Here is a 23,572-nt window from a genome sequence, read left to right as displayed (position 1 = left end):
ACTTTATCAATATGGCTGTGAATTAATTTTTATCTTATGGTTTTAATTATTAAATTGGAAGAGAGGTGGGTGACTGGTGGGCAGTGTACAGGAGAGTGCATTAATGGCATTTTGATTATTTTATCAAAGACTTTACTTTAAATTATTAAATAAAAAATTATAAATTTATTATCTACTTCACAACTAATTTTGCTGCCTAAGGTCGAGATAAGTCCAAGCAAAAAAAAAATCCACAAGAAAACCTCAGAGGACCTTCTCGGTAGAATAGTCTTTATAAGGCTCTCTAGAAACCATTTTTAGAGGTCTTTTTCAAATTTAATAATACGTTAACGCACCCTCAATGTCTCTATTTAAAAATTTAAAATAAATAATCTCAAAAAATATAAATACTCTTTACTTATCAAGTTTAATCCCTATAAATAAAAAGTAATTATTCTTATTAAGATACAACTAGAATACTATTTAAATTATACTTATTTTAATCTTATATACACAAGTTAATTATATCAATAATCACTCAACTTTGCATTCTGTTACTGTTTGATCATCGAATTTTAAAATGTTACTTGTTAGTCACTAATATTTTAAAACTGTTACTGTTTAGTCACTAAATTTTAAAATATTACTTGCTAGTCATTAATATTTGAAAATAATTTTTCATCCATCACTCATAAATTTAAAGTTTAGTAATTAATGAATGATTAGTGATAAATGATTTTGAAATATTAATGAGTAGCAAGTAACATTTTAACGTTTAGTGACTGAACAATAATAATTTTGAAATATTAGTGACTAAGAGGTAATATTTTAAAGTTTAATGATAAAACAGTAATAGAATGCAAAGTTGAGTGATTATTGATGTAATTAACTCTATGTATTCTGATAAGCTATTAATTTAAGTATCAAAAAGTTCACACAAAAGATATCATGTACATTTTTTTTTTTTTTAGTCACTTAAAAAAAGGGTGTTTGGTTGGAAATATGGAATGGCAATAGTGCCCTTAATCTTAATTTCGAGTCCAACTTCCAAGTCAAAGTCAGCCTCCATTGTCCACTGGTTCTAATCTCTTCCAAATTCAAACTTATAGTAGACTATGTCATGATCACTGTAAGCACCCCCGCCCGGATATCCCAACCGCCCGGTCTATCCGAACGAGAGCGCCTACATAAGAGAAGAGAAACAAACACAAGACAAAAATACCCTGGCATGCATACATATGAAAAATACAACAGCGGAAGCAAAACAATAGACATGCACGCCTACAAGTACCCTGCTTGAACAGCAGTCAAGGAGTATATAAAAATATACAGACACCTGTGCCAACGATAAATGATACAAGGAACAACCGGGCACAGTAAAAAATGAGAGTCAGAACTCCTAACAAAACATCAGAGAAAACGGGGGTAGCTAACTGTACACCCTACCGACACGGCTGGCTGCTAGGTGGCACGGTCCTCGCCCTCGACTTTAGCCTTACCCTTACCTGGAATGATGGAAAGCAAGGTGAGTCGCAAGACTCGGCAAGTTTATATGAAAAGGAAGGCTGTAAACGAAACAGAAGAGGAGATCACCCCAAATATAAACCCACATGTACACACAAGTCATGTAACGCAACAACACAACAGTGCCGCATAATAAAACATATACCGGTCCTTGGGGCCCACATAAAACACCTGGCACCCAAGTCCCATACCAACCTGCCGCTGCCTTGAAAGGCAACATAAATCACCACAAACCTGTGCGCACTGTCCCGGGTCGGTACTCCCGTCACCCGTATCCCTGCCGGTACTCCCGACAGTCGAGCCAAAGGCTCCCTCGGAACGGTACTCCCGTCCGAGAACTAATAACTACCAGTAACCATGCAATGCATATAAAATGCAAGGCGTAATGAGCACCAACGTGATACAAGGCGCCCATACATCCAGGCATCAAGCCATGCTCCGCCCACGTAGTAAATCACATGCGATGCATATGCCCGTGCTGGATGCAACCTGACCAATCTAAAATGTCCGTGATCAAGCATAACCAAATCATGATGATCCCATCATGCAGGCCGAACCCATGTGCATATCAAACCATGCAACAAAAATAAAATAATCAGGCATGCTATAATCACATAACGGTAGAGTAGGTCAGCAGTGCCTGACACCGGTCAGCGGTCAGTGACTAGGAGAGACCATCTGACGGCCTAAAATAGACCATACAACAGTTTCACCGTCACCGAACGGCTAACCCTTGCCCCCACTGCCCAACCGCTCTAACCAATAAATAACCGAAAATCCATAATAATACCCGACAGCTAAGAACCTAGCCCCGGGTGAGTACAACATCATTCCCATAGGATTGGGGGTGATACAAACCCCCGTAGGCAACCAACGAATAATACCCTCGAAACTAGGTTAATAAATTAAATTATTAAACACACCGCTTAAATTCCATAATTTACTAACAGCCAAATCTAACGAAGGGTGGCCAAATAAATTGACATCGAAAGAATCGACAATGAGGGTATATAGAACTTGCCTTTCTGGAGATAACCTTAGGCTCAATTTGACCAAACACGGTCAAAGTTATACAAACTGCAATATTCCAATTATTGACAAAATTAATAAAATTGGGCCCCAAATAAAATTTCAACCGCAGAAAATATTAATTACTAACTAAGGTACATACCTGGATAATTAAATCAGGGATTAAACGGAGTTTAATCTGATTTTTGAAGCCCCAAAATTCTCAGATTTCCCTCGCGAGCTCACTGCTATTTCTGTAAAATTTCTTACTGTTCGCAGCACCAAAATCACGCCCGAAATCGGGCAAAATTAGGCCTTAAATTGGCTAAAAGGAGTGGCCAGCACGCGGCCACGTGGCAGCGCTGGGCGGCCACCGCTTTCAAGGAAACGGCGCCGTTTTGGGCGCCAATTGGTTGATTTTTAATCAACCAAGTTCCACCCTTGCGTGTGCAGCCCCGCCTGCGTCTCGAACCCGCATCCGTGCCCGCCTCCACACACCCGCGTGCCATCTGCCCTGGCTGTATCTTCAATTCAATTAACATCCCACTTTAGTTTTAAATGCTAATTGAGGCTGCCTTTATTGATTTCCAGCAACTCACGCCACTTCCCTCCAATTCTTCACCTTATTATAATTTACTCACTTATCTCATAACTTACACATAATCCTACAGCAACCACTTACTTCATTTACTTTTACTAACTCATTATTCTTATTATTGTTAATATTATTAATCTTATTATTATTATTATCAACCACATTTTAATCTTTACATTAATTAACACATTAAACTACTAATTAAATTAGACTACGATTCACGGGTCATTACAAATCCTTCCCCCCTTAAAAGAATTCCGTCCTCGAAATTCGTACCTGGCTAGGCAAACAACTGAGGATGAAGTCGTCTCATATCCTCCTCTAGCTCCCAAGTAGCCTCCTCAGGGGTATGTCGCTGCCACTGGACCTTTACATAGGGAATCGTACGGTTACGGAGCACTTTTTCTTTCTGATCCACAATGCTAGCAGGCAACTCGATATATGACGCATCCTCTTCCACCACGAGCGGATGGTAGTCAATTACATGCCCGGGATCTGCCACATACTTACGAAGCATAGAAACATGAAAGACATCATGTACGTGGGCTAACTGAGGGGGTAAAGCTAATCGATAAGCCAACGGTCTGACTCGCTCAAATATCTCAAACGGTCCCACATAGCGAGGACTCAACTTGCCAGATACTCCAAAGCGTCGAACACCTCTCTTCGGCATAACCCGAAGAAAAACATGATCACCCACCTCAAACTCCAAATCCCGGCGTAGTCTGTCAGCATAACTCTTCTGACGGTCCTGAGCTGCCTTCATCCTAGCTTGAATCAACTGGATCTTCTCTGATGTCTGCTCTACCAACTCCGGTCCAAGCAATGCTCGCTCCCCAATCTCGGTCCAACAAAGCGGTGATCTACATGGTTGCCCGTACAACGCCTCAAATGGTGCCATCCCAATACTGGCCTGGAAGTTATTATTGTAGGCAAACTCCACTAGCGACAAATGGTCATCCCAGCTCCCATAGAAATCCAATACACAGGCGCGGAGCATATCTTCCAAAGTCCGAATGGTCCGCTCTGACTGCCCGTCAGTCTGAGGATGGAAAGCTGTACTGAAAGTCAACTGGGTCCCCATAGCACTCTGCAACGCCTCCCAAAATCGTGAGGTAAATCGAGGATCCCTGTCTGACACAATGCTAGCTGGGACTCCGTGCAGTCTCACCACCTCGTCAATATATAACGTGGCCAGTCGATGAATAGGATAGGTTTTCTTGACAGGTAGGAAGTGCGCTGATTTAGTCAACCGATCAATAATTACCCATATCGAGTCGTACCCCCGGATAGATCGTGGCAATCCTGAGACAAAATCCATAGCTATGCGCTCCCATTTCCACTCCGGCACAGATAAAGGTCGTAACAATCCCGCGGGCCTCTGGTGCTCAGCTTTGACTTGCTGACACACTAAACATCGAGATACAAACTCTGCTACACTCCTCTTCATGCCGCTCCACCAATATTGGCGCCGTAAGCCCTGATACATCTTCGTCGCCCCAGGGTGGATAGTATAGGGAGAACGATGAGCTTCCTCTAGGATCCTCTGCCTAATATCACTGTCACTCAGCACGCAAATCCGCCCACGAAACAATAGCAAACCATCATCCCTCTGGCTGTACCCTAATGGCCCAAATCTCTCCATATCAGCCATAATCGCGTCAAGCTCCACATTCTGTCGCTGTCGATCGCGAATCTGATCCTCAAGATCTGAATGGATACTCATGGCAGCACAATAGAGTGTAGGATTATCTGATGCCATAGAGATAGTAAGATCACTCATCTGCTCCAATAAGAACCACTCCTGCACCATCATAGCTGCAGTTGATGCTCCACGACGACTCAATGCATCTGCAACTACATTGGCTTTACCTGGATGATAGAGGATCTCGCAATCATAATCTTTAAGCAGCTCTAACCAACGGCGTTGTCTCATATTGAGTTCCTTCTGAGAAAATAAATACTTGAGACTCTTGTGATCTGTATATATCTGGACTCTCTCACCATAAAGATAATGCCTCCAAATCTTCAAGGCAAACACTACGGCCGCTAACTCCAGATCATGTGTAGGGTAATTCTCCTCGTGCCTCTTCAACTGTCTGGATGCATAAGCATTCACTCGGTCGTCCTGCATCAAAACACATCCCAACCCTGCATACGAGGCATCGCTATATACAGTAAATAACTTACCACACCTGGGTATCGTCAGTACTGACGCCGAAGTCAAACGCCGCTTCAACTCCTGGAAAGACCTCTCACAAGACTCGTCCCAAATAAATCTGACGCCTTTCCTCGTCAACTTCGTCATGGGTGATGCAAGCCATGCAAAGCCTTCTATGAATCGTCGATAATAACCGGCAAGGCCAAGAAAACTCCGAATCTCCGTCACTATCATCGGTCTCGGCCAATCCATCACAGCTCTAGTCTTTTCTGGGTCTACTGAGATACCCTCACCTGAGACCACGTGTCCCAAGAATACCACTCGGGTCTGCCAAAACTCACATTTCAAAAACTTGGCATATAACTGCTCCTCTATGAGCTTCTGCAAAACCACGCTCAGATGTACCTCGTGTATCTCAGGGCTCGGTGAGTAAATTAGGATGTCATCAATGAAAACTATGACAAAAGAGTCCAAATATTCCTTGAATACTCTATTCATCAGATCCATAAATACCGCAGGTGCATTGGTCAGCCCAAATGGCATGACCACAAACTCATAATGGCCGTAACGTGTACGAAATGCGGTCTTCGCAATATCCTCATCTCTGACTCGCACCTGATGATAACCTGACCGCAAATCTATTTTGGAAAACACTGATGCACCACGCAATTGATCTAGTAAATCATCCACACGGGGTAAGGGGTACTTATTCTTAATTGTTACCTGATTAAGCTGCCGGTAGTCTATACACAGTCGCATAGACCCATCTTTCTTGCGCACAAATAATACTGGAGCCCCCCATGGCGATGTGCTCGGTCGAATAAACCCCCTCTCCAAAAGATCTTGCAATTGCACCTTAAGTTCTTTTAATTCATTAGCAGCCATACGGTAAGGAGTCTTGGAAATAGGCTGCGTACCTGACAACAAATCGACTGCAAAATCAATCTCCCGGTGCGGTGGTAGTCCCGGCAACTCATTTGGGAACACATCTGGAAAGTCTCGCACCACAGGATATGCAGCCAACTCCTTCTTCTCCCCCGCTATCACGGTCACGAACGCAAAGTAGGCTTCACACCCACGTCGAATAAGTCTCTCGGCGTGCATAACCGATATCATCGGCGTAGTCACCACTGGCTTCACACCCCGGTATGTAACAACTGGTCACCTCGGATGCTCAAATGAAATTACCTTCCGACGACAATCAACCCGAGCATAGTGCCGTGAGAGCCAATCCATACCCAACAGTAAATCAAAATCCTGAATCGCCAAAACAATAAGATCTCCTAAAAATACTTGGTCATGAATCCCTATCTCGCAATCCCTGACCATCTCACTTCCCAACAATACCATCCCTCCCGGTGTCGAAACAGATAAATCATATGGTAAGGGGGCACACGGGATTGGGATCTTGTGCAACAAATGGGGTGCTATAAAAGAGTGAGTAGAACCTGTATCAAATAAAGCACGTACATCGTGGCCATGAAGAGAAAGTATACCTTGTACCGTATCACTGCCCTCAGCTGCCTCGGCGGCTGTCACCGCAAATGCCTTCCCTGCTGTAAGTCAACAAACTCGAACACCTTTTGCTCTCTGACCCAAGCCGGTATACAAGTCTCATTGAACGCCGCAACAAACTGTGCCCATGTCGGGCCTCCATCACCATATCGCTGTCTGGTGGTCTCCCACCATCGTTCGGCGTCTCCTCGCAACAAGAAGGTTCCCAGTGGAACTCTATGGGCCTCTGCACAGCCTATAGATCGTAGATGCTTCTCCACAGCCAATAGCCAATCCTCGGCCTCTGTCGTGTCGGCACCTCCACTAAACTCTGGTGGACGTAGGGCCATAAAGTCTTTAAGTAATGCGGCACTAGAACTGTCCCCTGCTCCCGGTGTACCTGAATGTGACGCCTGGGCCGTAGCTACCATCATGACTGCGCTTTGACGTAACTGAGATGCCGCCAGTACGTCCACGGCCCGTAGAAGACCTGTCAATGTCTCTTGCATGTCCGGAGGCCCTGGCTGTCTCTCATCTCCTGTATCTGTCGCCTGTACCTCTAGTGTAGGAACAAGGTGCCCTCTACCTCGCATCGGTGGTCTACCACGACCTAGTCCACGACGTGCGTCCACGAGTCTTACATAACCAAAATCAATTAGAACGCATTTCGAAATTAAGGACACGACCTGACACTCTAACTCTACCTAACAGCCTTGGTGTACAGTTACTTGTCCCCCAAATTGACTCAATGACGCTCTGATACCAACATTGTAAGCACCCCCGCCCGGATATCCCAACCGCCCGGTCTATCCGAACGAGAGCGCCTACATAAGAGAAGAGAAACAAACACAAGACAAAAATACCCTGGCATGCATACATATGAAAAATACAACAGCGGAAGCAAAACAATAGACATGCACGCCTACAAGTACCCTGTTTGAACAGCAGTCAAGGAGTATATAAAAATATACAGACACCTGTGCCAACGATAAATGATACAAGGAACAACCGGGCACAGTCAAAAATGAGAGTCAGAACTCCTAACAAAACATCAGAGAAAACGGGGGCAGCTAACTGTACACCCTACCGACACGGCTGGCTGCTAGGTGGCACGGTCCTCGCCCTCGACTTTAGCCTTACCCTTACCTGGAATGATGGAAAGCAAGGTGAGTCGCAAGACTCGGCAAGTTTATATGAAAAGGAAGGCTGTAAACGAAACAGAAGAGGAGATCACCCCAAATATAAACCCACATGTACACACAAGTCATGTAACGCAACAACACAACAGTGCCGCATAATAAAACATATACCGGTCCTTGGGGCCCACATAAAACACCTGGCACCCAAGTCCCATACCAACCTGCCGCTGCCTTGAAAGGCAACATAAATCACCACAAACCTGTGCGCACTGTCCCGGGTCGGTACTCCCGTCACCCGTATCCCTGCCGGTACTCCCGACAGTCGAGCCAAAGGCTCCCTCGGAACGGTACTCCCGTCCGAGAACTAATAACTACCAGTAACCATGCAATGCATATAAAATGCAAGGCGTAATGAGCACCAACGTGATACAAGGCGCCCATACATCCAGGCATCAAGCCATGCTCCGCCCACGTAGTAAATCACATGCGATGCATATGCCCGTGCTGGATGCAACCTGACCAATCTAAAATGTCCGTGATCAAGCATAACCAAATCATGATGATCCCATCATGCAGGCCGAACCCATGTGCATATCAAACCATGCAACAAAAATAAAATAATCAGGCATGCTATAATCACATAACGGTAGAGTAGGTCAGCAGTGCCTGACACCGGTCAGCGGTCAGTGACTAGGAGAGACCATCTGACGGCCTAAAATAGACCATACAACAGTTTCACCGTCACCGAACGGCTAACCCTTGCCCCCACTGCCCAACCGCTCTAACCAATAAATAACCGAAAATCCATAATAATACCCGACAGCTAAGAACCTAGCCCCGGGTGAGTACAACATCATTCCCATAGGATTGGGGGTGATACAAACCCCCGTAGGCAACCAACGAATAATACCCTCGAAACTAGGTTAATAAATTAAATTATTAAACACACCGCTTAAATTCCATAATTTACTAACAGCCAAATCTAACGAAGGGTGGCCAAATAAATTGACATCGAAAGAATCGACAATGAGGGTATATAGAACTTGCCTTTCTGGAGATAACCTTAGGCTCAATTTGACCAAACACGGTCAAAGTTATACAAACTGCATTATTCCAATTATTGACAAAATTAATAAAATTGGGCCCCAAATAAAATTTCAACCGCAGAAAATATTAATTACTAACTAAGGTACATACCTGGATAATTAAATCAGGGATTAAACGGAGTTTAATCTGATTTTTGAAGCCCCAAAATTCTCAGATTTCCCTCGCGAGCTCACTGCTATTTCTGTAAAATTTCTTACTGTTCGCAGCACCAAAATCACGCCCGAAATCGGGCAAAATTAGGCCTTAAATTGGCTAAAAGGAGTGGCCAGCACGCGGCCACGTGGCAGCGCTGGGCGGCCACCGCCTTCAAGGAAACGGCGCCGTTTTGGGCGCCAATTGGTTGATTTTTAATCAACCAAGTTCCACCCTTGCGTGTGCAGCCCCGCCTGCGTCTCGAACCCGCATCCGTGCCCGCCTCCACACACCCGCGTGCCATCTGCCCTGGCTGTATCTTCAATTCAATTAACATCCCACTTTAGTTTTAAATGCTAATTGAGGCTGCCTTTATTGATTTCCAGCAACTCACGCCACTTCCCTCCAATTCTTCACCTTATTATAATTTACTCACTTATCTCATAACTTACACATAATCCTACAGCAACCACTTACTTCATTTACTTTTACTAACTCATTATTCTTATTATTGTTAATATTATTAATCTTATTATTATTATTATCAACCACATTTTAATCTTTACATTAATTAACACATTAAACTACTAATTAAATTAGACTACGATTCACGGGTCATTACAATCACAACAATAATAATAATAATAACTCAAAACGCGTTACACATGAGATCAATCATAGACCATATCTCTGGTATTTGGAAATAAGTTGGAATAATTTTTCAAGAAAACAGAAAAGGTGGGGGGTGCTAGTAGTGTTATTGTTGTGTTTTTGAAACCAAAAATGCAATAAATTTTTTATCTTATTCCATCTAAGATATTCCAAACTCTACTCAAAAACTTTTACATGAATCGTGTTTTTTCTTTCAAATAATTGTAAGGGCGTGTTTGATTACAAGTATAGAACTTATATGAAAAAAAATAAATTTGAGACAATTCAATTATCTAGAAACTATCAATTGAGGGTGTTTGACTACAATTTTATTTTTTATGTAATTTTCTCCCCAAACCCACCCGTCTCCTCTCTGCCTCCCCCTCTATCTTTCTCTTTCTCCTCCTTCCCTCCCAAACCCACTTCTCCTCCCTGCTTCCCCCTATTGCAGGTTGCAGCTGCCATCACCGCCGCTATCGCCTATTGTAATGGCCATCACCGTCGCATTGCCAGTTGCATTGGCCGTCACCGTCGATGCCATCTTTGTTACCCATCTCTCTCTCCTAAACCCACTTCTTCTCCCTGCCTCCCCCATTGCCTCCACCGTCACTGACTCTCGCTCATTCTGTCAATCTCTTTCTCTCTCTATATATATATGAGTGCATTGTTAACAAAAATAAGAGTGCATTTTAGTCAACAAAGATGGTCTAGCAACGCCGGATGAAGGAGGATCTCAAATGAGAGTGTATATATATTTCCCAACTGTTACAGGCTCTAATGATGAAAAAGGGTCAGGAATGAAAATGCATTTGTTTGGAAAACAATTTCTCTCCCCCTCCTCCCCTCATGGGAATTTATTTTCCAATAAAAGTGGGAAAAGAAGGTCAAGTGACCCTAAGTGGGAAAAGATTTTTCATGAAAAAATTGGTCAATCAAACATTTCAAAAGTTAAAATTTTGGTAGAAAATGATCATTTTTCATGAAAAATATGACCAATCAAACAGTGTTTCGCTACTGTGATGAATGGTAACATTTCATGAGTGTCATTTCGACATCTCCCAAATGCTTCTAATATTGAAACGTTGAAAAATATAAAAAAAAAATTATGAATCATTTTTATAATTTCATAAACATTTTAAATATTTTTGTAATATTAAAAAAATAATACAAACACGTTTTTGTCCACGAAAAGATTAGAGAGAGAACAAAAATTTTAATATATAATTTTTTATATTAAAAATTATATTTACAAAAAAAGTTTCTATATTTTTTTCATTTAAGCATTTCCTAGTGTTTTCGTTTCTTACTTTTTTTTTAAAAAAATATCATTTTTTTTATTTTTGTTTATTGCAGTTTAATTTGGCTAAACTTAAAAGCTGATCGATATTAGTCTTGAAAATTATTCATTAGTGTTTTTAAATAATTATAAACTTAGAATATGATAAGATCGTATTAAATCTTATGCTAGTTGCCTATTGGTAACATCATCTCCTCCAACTTAAAAAGGAGTATTAGGCAATCGTACATTAGGTGATGTTGGTATTAGGGAACTATATTTTCACATTTTGTAGATAGCTAAGCTTATATAATTAGTTCAATGAGTAGTTGATTTCTTTCTTTATTTTCCCTCCACATGTGAACAACAATTGGATAATCATTATACAATGACTCAGGGCAAAAAATAACTAGATAATTTGAATCTAAATTAACATGATCTATGTGTAACAAGAGAAATTTAAATTAAAGTTCTCTCTACATTGAGATTCTCAATTTTTGTACGATGATGTAGAAGCATAATCAACATGATCTTATTTATAAGTTAACAAAACTCGATTTATCTAAATTCTAGTAAAAAATTAAATAAAGAAATTCAAAATTATTTTAAATCTAGCTATCCCAATTTGGATATCCATCAAAACTTTCTTCTTTTCAAATATCTACTAGTGTTAACCCGTGCGATGTATGAGAGGCATAATCACAATAAATTTAAAAATTAAATTTTAATTAATATTGAAAAATTTATATATTAATCTTGAAAATGCAATATCTTAAATCTTAATTAGTATTGACAAACTCATGCATTGGTCTTGCATTAAATTAAAAGTAATGATTGATTAATTATTAAAATAAAATTATTTATTATATTATATATTTATTTATAAATTAAAACTTCTAAATATGAGGAAACATGGATTTTTCAATGTTAATTAAAAATTCATTTGAAATTTTTAATTTATGATTTTGAAATTTAATTTTTGCAATGATAACAAAACTTTGAAAATATGAATTTTGACTTATTTTTCTTTCACCATGTATTAATTTTCTTGCATAATCTTGCAAATGTGATCTATTAAATTTTAATTAACATTGAAAAACCTATACATTAATATTTATTTTTTAATAATTGAGGAATTAATAAAAAATAATATTATAAATATTTTTGATTAATAAGATTTATATAAAATATTTATTTTCAATTTATTGATAAATTATATATCTATACATAACTTAATTAATAATTTAAATTGTCTATTCAAATTTTTTATTAATAATATTTATTTAATTGATAATGAAAAGTTCCAAAGTACTTTATAAAATATCTCCAATTACTTTAGAATAATAAGTACTAAATACAAATTATTTTTATTTTATACAAATGAACAACTTTATATGACTTAATTAATAGTTTAAGTTATTTATTCATATTCTTCAGAAATAATATTTATTTTTGATTGATTGAGAGATTAATTGAGGACTTAATCAAAAATAATATTATAAATATTTTTAATTAATAATATTGATAAAAAATAATACTTATTTTTAATTAATTGAGGAATTAATTGATGAGAAGATTAATTGAGTTTAAAAGTAAGTTATAAATAAATATTATAAATAGTATTCGAAACCCATGCTTAATTTTTTAATTTAATTACTGCTACTTTTAGTAATTAATACAAGTTTTTGGAGAAAAAATTCTTTTTAAACTATCATACTTTTGTATATATAAAGATTATATGATATATATGTAGATTGAAATAGAAACCATTATTTCTTGTGGCTGTGGAACGATTGATTTGTTGGATTATTAGTTCTGTGCTAAGTTGCATGAAAATAAAAATGAAAAACAAATGTAATACAAACAGAAATGAAAAGATAGCATTTTTTAAAAAAGTATAAAATGGAAATGAGGAAAAATGTGAAAATAAAAAAAATATATGATCTTTTTGTAAATATAAATTTAATATAAAAATAATTATTAAATCAAATATAAATATAAATTTTATTATTCATTCAAATAAATATTATCATGAGTTACTTTTATTTTTAATATGATTATCGGACAAGACATAATTGTTTTCTTCTTTAATTTGGTCATAGAATATAAATGTGTTTTTGATTTAAAAATACGTTTCTAATATTTTTTCGACATTGTAAAATGATTTCAAAACACTTCTAAAATTATAAAAATGATTTGAAAACATGTTTTTTTTGGTGTTTCTTTAACGTTTTGGGATGGAAAACATTTAAAACGTTTCGGGATATAGAAAACATTTAGAAACACCGAATGAACGAAGGTTTTGTCAACAAAGAAACTATAGTTTTCTTTTAGATTGGGAGGCCTTAAAGCCTATAACAATGGCCGACATACGACCAAAACTAACACTGAAAACAATACAAAATGGACAAACAAAGACAAGCATATGTTAGGGACCCAAAATACGAGAGGCCCGACAAGAACTTCAACCAAGAGCAAGCAAAGAAACCCTGAAAGCATAGCAGAAGCCATTGTCACTGTTTATCATCATTAAACCAAAATATCATGCCGCCGGCCATCTACCTTCACCAGCCACACCCCATTCATCCCTCCAGAAGAAACTTCCTTCAAAAGAAACTGATCCCAAACAAGCCTTTTCATCTCTGTCGCCCAGACCCCTCCTCCATGATGGTCAAGACGGTGAAAGGGGAAGGGTTCAATCGGATGGTGAAATAGAGCCCAAATTTGGAAGAAGCCGCAGATGAGAAACAGGGGAAACGGTACTAGCTGCTAGGGGACCCCCAGAATGCTCGACGAAAGAGAAGAAACTCAAAACAGGGACCGTACGTTGGCCGCAAACATCCAGAATCACATGGATAAACCGAGCCTAAGGGGACAAGTAATCTAGCGAGAGGCAAAGATGGCCGGATGATACTGCCGGAGTCTAAGCCCGCTAAAACGGCGACAAGCACCAGTGACCCAAAAAGAAATATAAAAGCTGCTTGGGGACCCTAGTTAATTTTGAGGGCCTTCTTTGTAAATATATATTCTACTGTTAATTAAATTTATTATTTGAATATATTATTATTATTAAAAACATCTAAGTTGAGTCCAAATCCATCCAAATTCATTTGAATAAAAAGTACGTACGTACTGGAACTGACATGAAGACCACTGTCAATGGAACCAATAAGCACACGTATAATACCCAAGAGTGTGTGACCCCCAACTTTGAATTACCAAAAACGCCCTCATATGTTAAGGGCAATTGGGGTGGCGGACTCTAGCTAGGAGCTTCCTACCCTACACTAATTCATTCATTAATTTTTTTTCCACGTGTACACACTACTAGCTAGCTAGTATTTTCATGCTGATGAGATGGATGTGATTAAAAGTTCTATGTCCTGATATCAATAATTTCTTCATGATGCTCTTCTTCTTCTACTTCTAACCCACTGTCCAATCTCTTTGTTGGGATGTTTGGGGCGTCCAGAGCGTCGTTAGAGTATACCACAGGAATGCCGTTGGGATCAATCACAATGGTGCTGCCGCTGCTGCTCGAATTCACGTCCACGTCAATATTATTAATATTATGATCATCGGCTGAAGTAGTGGTGGTAGTAGTAGTTGTAGCAGTGACGGTGATCTCAATTCTTTCGGAGAATTCTCTTGAGCTCTTCGATGGCATCAGCTGGACCATCCTCTTCAACTCTTTGCCTTTCCCCCACAGAACCGTGTATAATCCCAACACTATCACCCCCGCTCCTAGAACGCTGTTAATATGAAGAATATAATATAACCCCTTTAATTAATTAATTAATTACCACAATATATATGTATCTATAGATATGTACCTGCCCAAGTGTAGCTTCTCGTCGAGAAGCAAGGAGCCAGCAATGGCCACAAGCACGAGCATGAGAGGGTTGAACACTGATACAAAGAGCGGGCCTCTCATTTGGACGCACCATGCCATGAACGTCAACATGACCCCAGAGGCCACGATTCCCTGCATTAATTAATTAATTAATTAATTCGATCGATCGAGTCGGAATTTAAGGTCAAATAATGTCATCTGACGATGAGATGAGTGAGGTCGATCGTCGTATACCGACCGAGTAAGATGCAGAGAGTAGCCTGATGTTCCAGCCCAACTTCCATTGCTCCCAGTCCCTCTCCATGCACACTGCAAACCCAACAGACTGGATGGCTCCCATCGTCACAACCATGGCCGTCGTCGAGTAGGGACATGGGTAGCCCTGTATCATCTTCGCCTGCACCAGGCCAACACGCAATAACATGAACGCCGGCCCTTCTTCTTGTTAATTAACGTGATCAATTCAGTGCTCTGATCGACTTTTAAATCATAACATATAAATTAAAGAATAATGTTGTGGACAAAACGATCGATCACCTGCAGAATTAATCCGATGGCGCTGGAGAAGCAGCAGCAAACGCTGAGGATAGCTCCCAACTTGAGATTGCCAGATCCCAGGCGTGAATTATTGTGGCTGTGGCTGTGAAGAAGGTCAAGGTCTGTAGACCAGAGGTTGATCTCAACGCCTTTGTAGAAGGTGAGCAGCATCGCCCCTCCAATGCACATCAATGTTCCCGCCACCTTCGCCTTCCCTGCCACTGTACCCCATCCTAGCTTCTCCAACCTGCACCCATACGATCGATAATTAATGGAGATAATACTAAAAAGAAAAATCTTTGATTTTATATTGCCTTTTATGTGTCTCTTTCTTAACTTAAATATCACTTTATCTTGGTTTTAACCAAACTAGGAAAAAGATATATTTGATTCCCTTCCACTTATTGTAACCAAATAAGAGAGAGAGAGAGAGAGAGAGAGAGAGAGAGAGACGTGCCCGAAAGAGATTGCCAAAACGAAGGTGATGGCAGGAACCAAATTGGTCATGGCGGAAGCAAACGTTGCAGAGGTTAACACCAAACTCCCCAAATATAAATTTTGAGCAGCGGTACCCCTGCAATACAAATATATACACAAACTAATTTTATTAGGGGTGAGCAACCATTGACTCGACCGAGAGAGATCGAGAAACTTCTTATGTGAAGACTGAAAACTAGACCAATCCATTGTCGAATTCAATCTAATCCGATTTGATAGTAGATTTATAGTTTTTTTTTTCCTGTCTAATGTAAACTTAAAAAAATATATATACTTACATAAATACTAATGTAAGCATGGATCCAAACAAAAATACCAGCGGTGAGAAACCGCGCAAAGGCATAATCTCAAGAATAATTGAACATTAAAGTAGTTTATTAATTTATTAAGGTTTGAGTTTGAGTTTCTCTATATTATATATATTAATTATTAAATAATATATTATAAAGAGAGAACTGGTTTTCGGTCTCGTAAATTGAAAAAAGAAATTAACATTTTGACTGTAAAAGGTTCGGTCGCCTATAAAATTTAATTTTTACAAGAAAAACATCAATAATATATTGAAGAGCTATGTTTTTTCATAATTAGTATAGCTACTAATTGTAAATATTTGGCTCATAATGAGTAAATATAATGTAATAATGTCCAAGACATGGGACCATAGATAGTCAAAACCAGAAAAATAATTCATGAAAGCATGGTATAGGTACGTAAATAGAATTTTCAATTAATTAAAAAGGTGGGATTGACTAACTAATAATAATTATATAATTGAGGTGCTTTTAAAGAAAATTAAGTTTATAATAATGAGAGAGACATCGAAATCCATCCATGGCATCAATCAAGCTATATATACATATATATATATATATATATGTATGTATATATCATGGGGCGAGCTGCAGGCTGCCAATTACAGAGCCTAGAAAACAGCAAGTGTCACGTAAAGCGAACGAATAAGGCAAGATATATATGGCTAATATTGGAGGTGGCATTCAAACTCATTCAATTCATTGAAGCTTCTTCTGCTTCTGTGGCGTTGCTTCGTCGACTGTAAAACTCAAAAAACACAAATATATATATATATATACATATACATACAAGCTCATACATATATATAGCAAGAAAGCATTAATGGCCGGATTGCTTACACCAGTAATCCAACTAGAAACGCCTGCCCCGCTAGCTTCCACGTGAGCTTTGGCCTTCTTCTTCTGTAAAAGTACAGCAAACCCTTGTCAAAAATCAATTCAAATCCTCATCTTCTTCTTCTTCTCTTCTTCTTGTTAATTTTGTGGTGATTTGGAAATGAAAAGGGGTAATACATGTTGGATTTTTGGCTCCTCCCAAGTCCCACATCGGTTGGGCAGTGGGAGGGAGGGCCATATTTGCATTATTTAAGCACCTCCCCTTTGTGTTATGTATCCCTTCAAGCATCCCAACAAGTTTGCATTTATTGCACTTGTACCCCCTCATTTGTGTGTGTATTTCTCTTACACACTTTGTATTTTCTCTCTTTGATATTAGTGAAGATTTGGTGGTGTCCGAGGACGTAGGCCATATTGGTCGAACCTCGTTAATTTTCTGGTGTTCTGTTTATGTTTATATTCAATAGTTTTTTGTCGGGTATTTTTTTGGTGCTTTTAATTTTGGGGAAAATTGCCCGATTTTCCCAACAATTGGTATCAGAGCTCAAGGTTCTTAGTATGCTCTGTGGTTGCAGTTGAGTCTGATCTTCCACATCAGAAAAGATCCTTGTTTGGCCAAGTTTTTCTTAGTATGCTCTGTGGTTGCAGCTGTGTCTGATCTTCCACATCAGAAAAGATTTTCTTGGATTGTTCCGCTTTGATAACTATTGAATATAGAAGATGGCAGAGATGGCAGGCGAAAAGAGTTCAGAACAATCCACATTGGGAGCTTCTTCTTCGTCCACTTGGGCGAGGAATCTGGCGAATACAAGAATTGCAGTGGAGGTGTTTGATGGCTCGGGTCATTTCGGCATGTGGCAATGCGAGGTTCTAGACGCTCTTTTCCAGCAAGGTCTAGACATCGCCATTGAAGAAAAGAAACCAGAAGATGTTGAAGAAAAAGATTGGAAGACCATCAATCGATTGGCGTGTGGTACAATTCGATCATGCCTGTCCAGAGAGCAGAAGTATGCATTCTCGAAGGAAAATTCTGCCGGTATACTATGGAAGGCACTGGAGGAGAAATTTTTGAAGAAAAGCGGTCAGAATAAGCTCTACATGAAAAAGAGATTGTTCCGCTTTACTTATGTTCCTGGTACCACGATAAATGATCATATCACTACCTTTAATCAGTTGGTAGCTGATTTGATGAATTTAGATGAAACGTTCAAAGATGAGGATTTGGCTTTAATGCTGTTGGGATCCCTTCCCGAGGAGTTTGAATTTCTTGAGACGACTCTACTTCACGGGAAGGTTCAGGTATCTCTTAGTGAAGTTTGTGCTGCTTTGTATAGTTATGAGTTGAGAAAGAAAGATAAAAAGGAAACAACGCATGACGCAGCAGAAGCATTGATTGTAAGAGGCCGTTTGCAAAGCCAGAAGAAAGGAAGGAGAGGGAGGTCTAGTTCGAAACCCAGACCGAACAAAGATGAATGTGCCTTTTGTCGGGAGAAAGGCCACTGGAAGAAGGACTGCCCAAAGTTAAAAGCTAAGGGCAAATCTGACAAAGGGAAAGCCGTCTCAAATATTGCTGAAGTTAATGATGAGGATTCAGACCTTTCATTAGTTCTTACGTCTTCAACAAGCTATTCTGGAGCTTGGCTTTTGGATTCGGGTTGCAGCCACCATATGTGTCCCAATCGGGATTGGTTCTTTGACTTTCAAGAACTTGATGGAGGAGTTGTCTACACAACAAACGACACACCTTGTGAAATAACCGGAGTTGGCACAATCCATTTGAGGAATCATGATGAATCAACCAGAATACTGACAGATGTAAGATATGTGCCGAGTTTGACAAAGAATCTCATTTCTGTGGGAACATTGGAGTCCAAGGGATTGAAGGTAACTGCAGAAAATGGAGTTATGAAGGTGTTCTCTGGCGCACTTGTAATATTGAAAGGTATACGAAAGAAAAATAACTTGTATTACTATCAGGGTAATGCAGTTATTGGGACAACAGCAGCAATAGCTTCAGATGATGACAGGGATACAGAAGTAACCAAACTGTGGCATATGCGTTTGGGACATGCAGGTGAAAAATCTTTGCGAATTTTAGCCAAGCAAGGATTATTGGAAGGCGTCAAGACCTGCAAATTAGACTTCTGTGAGCACTGTATCAAAGGGAAGCAGACGAGAGTGAAGTTTGGCACTGCAATCCATGATACTAAGGGTATTCTGGATTATGTTCACTCAGATGTGTGGGGACCATCCAAGACAGCATCTATGGGAGGTAAACACTATTATGTAACCTTTGTTGATGATTATTCCCGAAGAGTATGGGTGTATTCTTTGAAGAAAAAGGATGAAGTGTTGGGATGTTTCCTTAAATGGAAAAATATGGTGGAAACTCAGACTGGCAGAAGGATCAAACGACTCAGAACAGATAATGGTGGTGAGTATAGAAATGATCCATTTGATAAGGTCTGTCAAGATGAAGGTATTGTTCGACACTTTACAGTTAGAGATACACCACAACAGAATGGGGTGGCAGAACGCATGAACCGAACGTTGCTGGAGAAAGTTCGGTGTATGTTGTCCAATGCTGGGTTGGGCAGACAATTTTGGGCTGAGGCTGTGACTTATGCTAGTCATCTCATTAATCGATTGCCATCAACTGCTATTTGTGAAAAAACACCTTTTGAGGTATGGTCTGGAAAACCTGCTAATGATTATAATTCCTTACATGTTTTTGGTTCCACTGTATACTATCATGTTAAGGAATCCAAGTTGGATCCAAGAGCAAAGAAAGCTTTGTTCATGGGGATCACTTTTGGAATAAAGGGCTATCGACTCTGGTGTCCGGAATCGAAGAAGATAATCTTTAGTAGGGATGTTACTTTTGATGAATTTGCCATGTTGGAAAAAGTAACAAATGAAGTTGTGCAACAGTTTGATGATGCTCCACAACAGGTGGAGAATACTCCAAAACAGGTGGAGTTTGAAAGAAGAATTGACCCAGCAGTAAGTATCAAATCAGGTGGAGACACTCCTGTGGCAGAGGAGTCGTCAGATGAAGAAGAGGTTTCAACCCAAGAACCTCCACAGCAACAAGAATCAATAGCAACAAGAAGGCCACGACGAGAGATTCGAAAGCCTGCTCGATTTGTCGATTTGGTGGCCTATGCATCTCCAATTGTAAATGATGAAGTTCCTGCCACTTACAATGAAGCTGTCCAAAGTTCAGAAAATGAAAAGTGGAGGAAAGCTATGAATGAAGAAATGCAGTCCCTTAAGAAGAATGAGACATGGAGGCTAGCCAGCTTACCGAAGGGAAAGAAGGCAATTGGATGCAAATGGGTATATGCAAAGAAAGATGGATTTCCTGACAAGAATGATGTTCGCTACAAGGCAAGGTTGGTGGCTAAAGGCTACGCTCAGACGGAAGGTATTGATTATAATGAAGTGTTTTCTCCAGTTGTGAAACATTCTTCCATTAGAATTTTGTTGGCCTTGGTAGTGCAATTGAATTTGGAACTAGTTCAGATGGATGTGAAAACTGCGTTTCTACACGGTGACTTGGAAGAGGAAATCTATATGACTCAGCCAGAAGGATTCAGAGTTGCTGATAAAGAAAATTGGGTTTGCAAACTAAACAAATCGTTGTACGGATTGAAGCAATCTCCGAGACAGTGGTACAAGCGATTTGACAAGTTTATGTTGGGGCAGAGGTACACAAAAAGCAAATATGATCACTGTGTGTATTTACGTAAGCTACAAGATGGATCTTTTATTTATCTTCTCCTATATGTTGATGATATGCTGATAGCTTCAAAGAATAGTGGAGAAATTGAAAAACTGAAGACTCAGTTGAATAAGGAGTTCGAAATGAAAGATTTAGGTGAAGCCAAGAAGATTCTCGGCATGGAGATAATCAGAGACAAGAAAAGAGGAAGGCTTTGTTTGACTCAGAGAACATATCTGAAGAAAGTACTACAACGTTTCGGCACGAATGAAAAGTCAAAACCTGTGAGTACCCCGTTAGCTCCTCATTTCAAACTAAGTGCATCTTTATCTCCGAAGAGTGCTGCGGAACAGGAGTATATGTCAAAGGTTCCGTATGCAAAAGTTGTTGGTAGCTTGATGTATGCTATGGTGTGTACAAGGCCCGATATTTCACAGGCAGTTGGAGTTGTGAGCAGGTATATGCATGATCCTGGAAAGGAACATTGGCAAGCTGTGAAATGGATTCTACAGTATATTCTGAACACCGTAGATGTTGGCTTAGTATTTGAGCAGGATGAGAAAATGGATAATTGCATAGTTGGTTATTGTGATTCCGACTATGCTGGTGATATGGATAAACGTCGATCTACGACTGGTTATGTGTTCACATTAGTAAAGGCACCGGTCAGTTGGAAGTCTACCTTACAGTCTACAGTTGCTCTGTCTACCACAGAAGCGGAGTACATGGCAGTTACAGAGGCTATGAAGGAGGCTATTTGGCTTTATGGGTTGCTTGATGAATTGGGAATTGGTCAGAAGTACATCAAGGTACATTGTGACAGTCAGAGTGCTATTCATTTAGCAAAGAACCAAGTTTATCATGCAAGGACGAAGCACATCGACGTAAGATATCATTTTGTACGGGAAATTCTAGAAGAAGGAGAGATACAGATTCAGAAGATCCCAACTGCTGAAAATCCTGCTGATATGATGAAGGTTGTGACAGCAATCAAGTTCCAACACTGTTTGGACTTGATTTATATCCTTAGTATTTGAAGTTAGCGCTTCCTAGCGCATTTGAAGACACCTACTGTTGATTGATTCTTTGAAGAGATTGTTGAGGACTTTGGTTAGGATTTGGGAGATTCGCCAAGGTGGAGATTTGTTGGATTTTTGGCTCCTCCCAAGTCCCACATCGGTTGGGCAGTGGGAGGGAGGGCCATATTTGCATTATTTAAGCACCTCCCCTTTGTGTTATGTATCCCTTCAAGCATCCCAACAAGTTTGCATTTATTGCACTTGTACCCCCTCATTTGTGTGTGTATTTCTCTTACACACTTTGTATTTTCTCTCTTTGATATTAGTGAAGATTTGGTGGTGTCCGAGGACGTAGGCCATATTGGTCGAACCTCGTTAATTTTCTGGTGTTCTGTTTATGTTTATATTCAATAGTTTTTTGTCGGGTATTTTTTTGGTGCTTTTAATTTTGGGGAAAATTGCCCGATTTTCCCAACAATACATATATATATATATATAAATATGAAGAACGAAATGAAAAGACCTTTCGACGATGATGGCAATGGGAACGATGAAGGCGGCAGCGAAGAGAAAGCGGTAGGCAACCAGAACCCTGAGGCTCATGCCGTCGTTGGCAGCGAGCTTGTAGAAGACGTTGACTCCGGCAAATGTGGCCTGAACGACTACCATCAACATCGCCGGGCGCAGCCCGTGTATAGTGTTCCATATCTTCCTCATTCTAGAACAAGCAAGAAGAGATGCACAAGATGCGTCTTCTCGCTTGCCTCTGTAATTGATCGATTGAATACAGTCCAAATCAGAATATGAACCCCAGATGTCTATATATAGTGAACGTCAATCAGTATATATATATACGTATAGAGAGAGAGAGAGAGCGAGTCTTTAGAGAGAGAAATTGCAGGTAGAGAGTTTCGTGGATTGAAAAGACAGAGTTGGCGGTGCGGTATTTATACTGTCATTAAAGACTCCACAGAGACAGAGAGAGAGAGAGAGGAGAAAGAGAAAACCAACAAATGCAAAAATAAAAATTAAAAATGCCACGTCGACACTCACTATATATAAATTTATATTTTATTTAACATATTATACTTTTGTGTCGAATGTTCTTAAAATTGTTACAGCCGAGTGGTCACGCCAAACCTGAGGAAAAGCCAGGGAGAGGCGGCACCACGTCACCGCCTACGTTTGGCTCGCTCCGACGTGTATCCTCATTGGTTGACACGTGCCCCTCCACTCTTTACACTTTTACAGCTGACGCCACTGCCACTACTCTCTCTCTCTCTATAGAAGCCGCTACATTAATAGTCAAATTATTACATTATTATGATATAATATACGTTAACGATTTGACTATAGAGATACGGAAGGGAAGCACCTGCCAACAGGGAGAAAACGTGCGAATGCCACGTGGACATTAATTTACTTAGTATGAACATTAATAAATAATAATTAATGTGATAATAATGAATTAATATTTTCGGATAGTAATTATTTAAATATTATAAATAATAATCTTTATTATAGCTAGTGGGGAGTGAGCTAACCCTTGAAGTCTCTCACCAAAGGAAGCGGTAGTAGTAGAAGTGCCTTCTACAACTCTCCCTTTCAAACCATGATCCATTCTCTTTGAGAAATTAATACCATTTTAATAAAATATCAAATATATAGATAATAACATGTGTTGGGCATTGTTGCTCCGAATGGATTTCGACCATCAAATTAGTATT

At 39.5% G+C, this 23,572-nt stretch overlaps 1 protein-coding gene across 1 annotated transcript; it reads right to left on the bottom strand.

Moving 5' to 3' along the window:
- Window positions 1-14,114: 14,114 nt before the first annotated feature.
- Window positions 14,115-22,747, bottom strand: LOC127809202 (WAT1-related protein At1g68170-like). Its single transcript, XM_052347961.1, has 7 exons — window positions 22,369-22,747; window positions 17,106-17,168; window positions 15,914-16,030; window positions 15,457-15,703; window positions 15,158-15,316; window positions 14,900-15,051; window positions 14,115-14,818 (listed from the first exon to the last, which is right to left on the bottom strand). The coding sequence occupies exons 1-7, from the start codon at window positions 22,560-22,562 to the stop codon at window positions 14,443-14,445; spliced, it is 1,308 nt and encodes a 435-aa protein (XP_052203921.1). The 5' UTR covers window positions 22,563-22,747; the 3' UTR covers window positions 14,115-14,442.
- Between the last annotated feature and the right edge of the window lie 825 nt (window positions 22,748-23,572).

Source organism: Diospyros lotus, chromosome 9 (assembly GCF_014633365.1).
Source record: "Diospyros lotus cultivar Yz01 chromosome 9, ASM1463336v1, whole genome shotgun sequence".
NCBI lineage: Eukaryota > Viridiplantae > Streptophyta > Magnoliopsida > Ericales > Ebenaceae > Diospyros > Diospyros lotus.
This window is presented reverse-complemented; position numbering and strand designations above follow the sequence as displayed.

What these genes read in the sequence shown, in the direction of transcription:
- LOC127809202 (XM_052347961.1), bottom strand. Translation starts at nt 22,562, where the DNA reads ATGAGGAAGATATGGAACACTATACACGGGCTGCGCCCGGCGATGTTG. An exon ending in ATTGCCATCATCGTCGAAAG is followed by an intron (nt 17,169 to 22,368) that starts GTCTTTTCATTT and finishes GTACTTTTACAG; the next exon opens with AAGAAGAAGGCCAAAGCTCA. An exon ending in TACTCTCTGCATCTTACTCG is followed by an intron (nt 15,052 to 15,157) that starts GTCGGTATACGA and finishes TAATTAATGCAG; the next exon opens with GGAATCGTGGCCTCTGGGGT.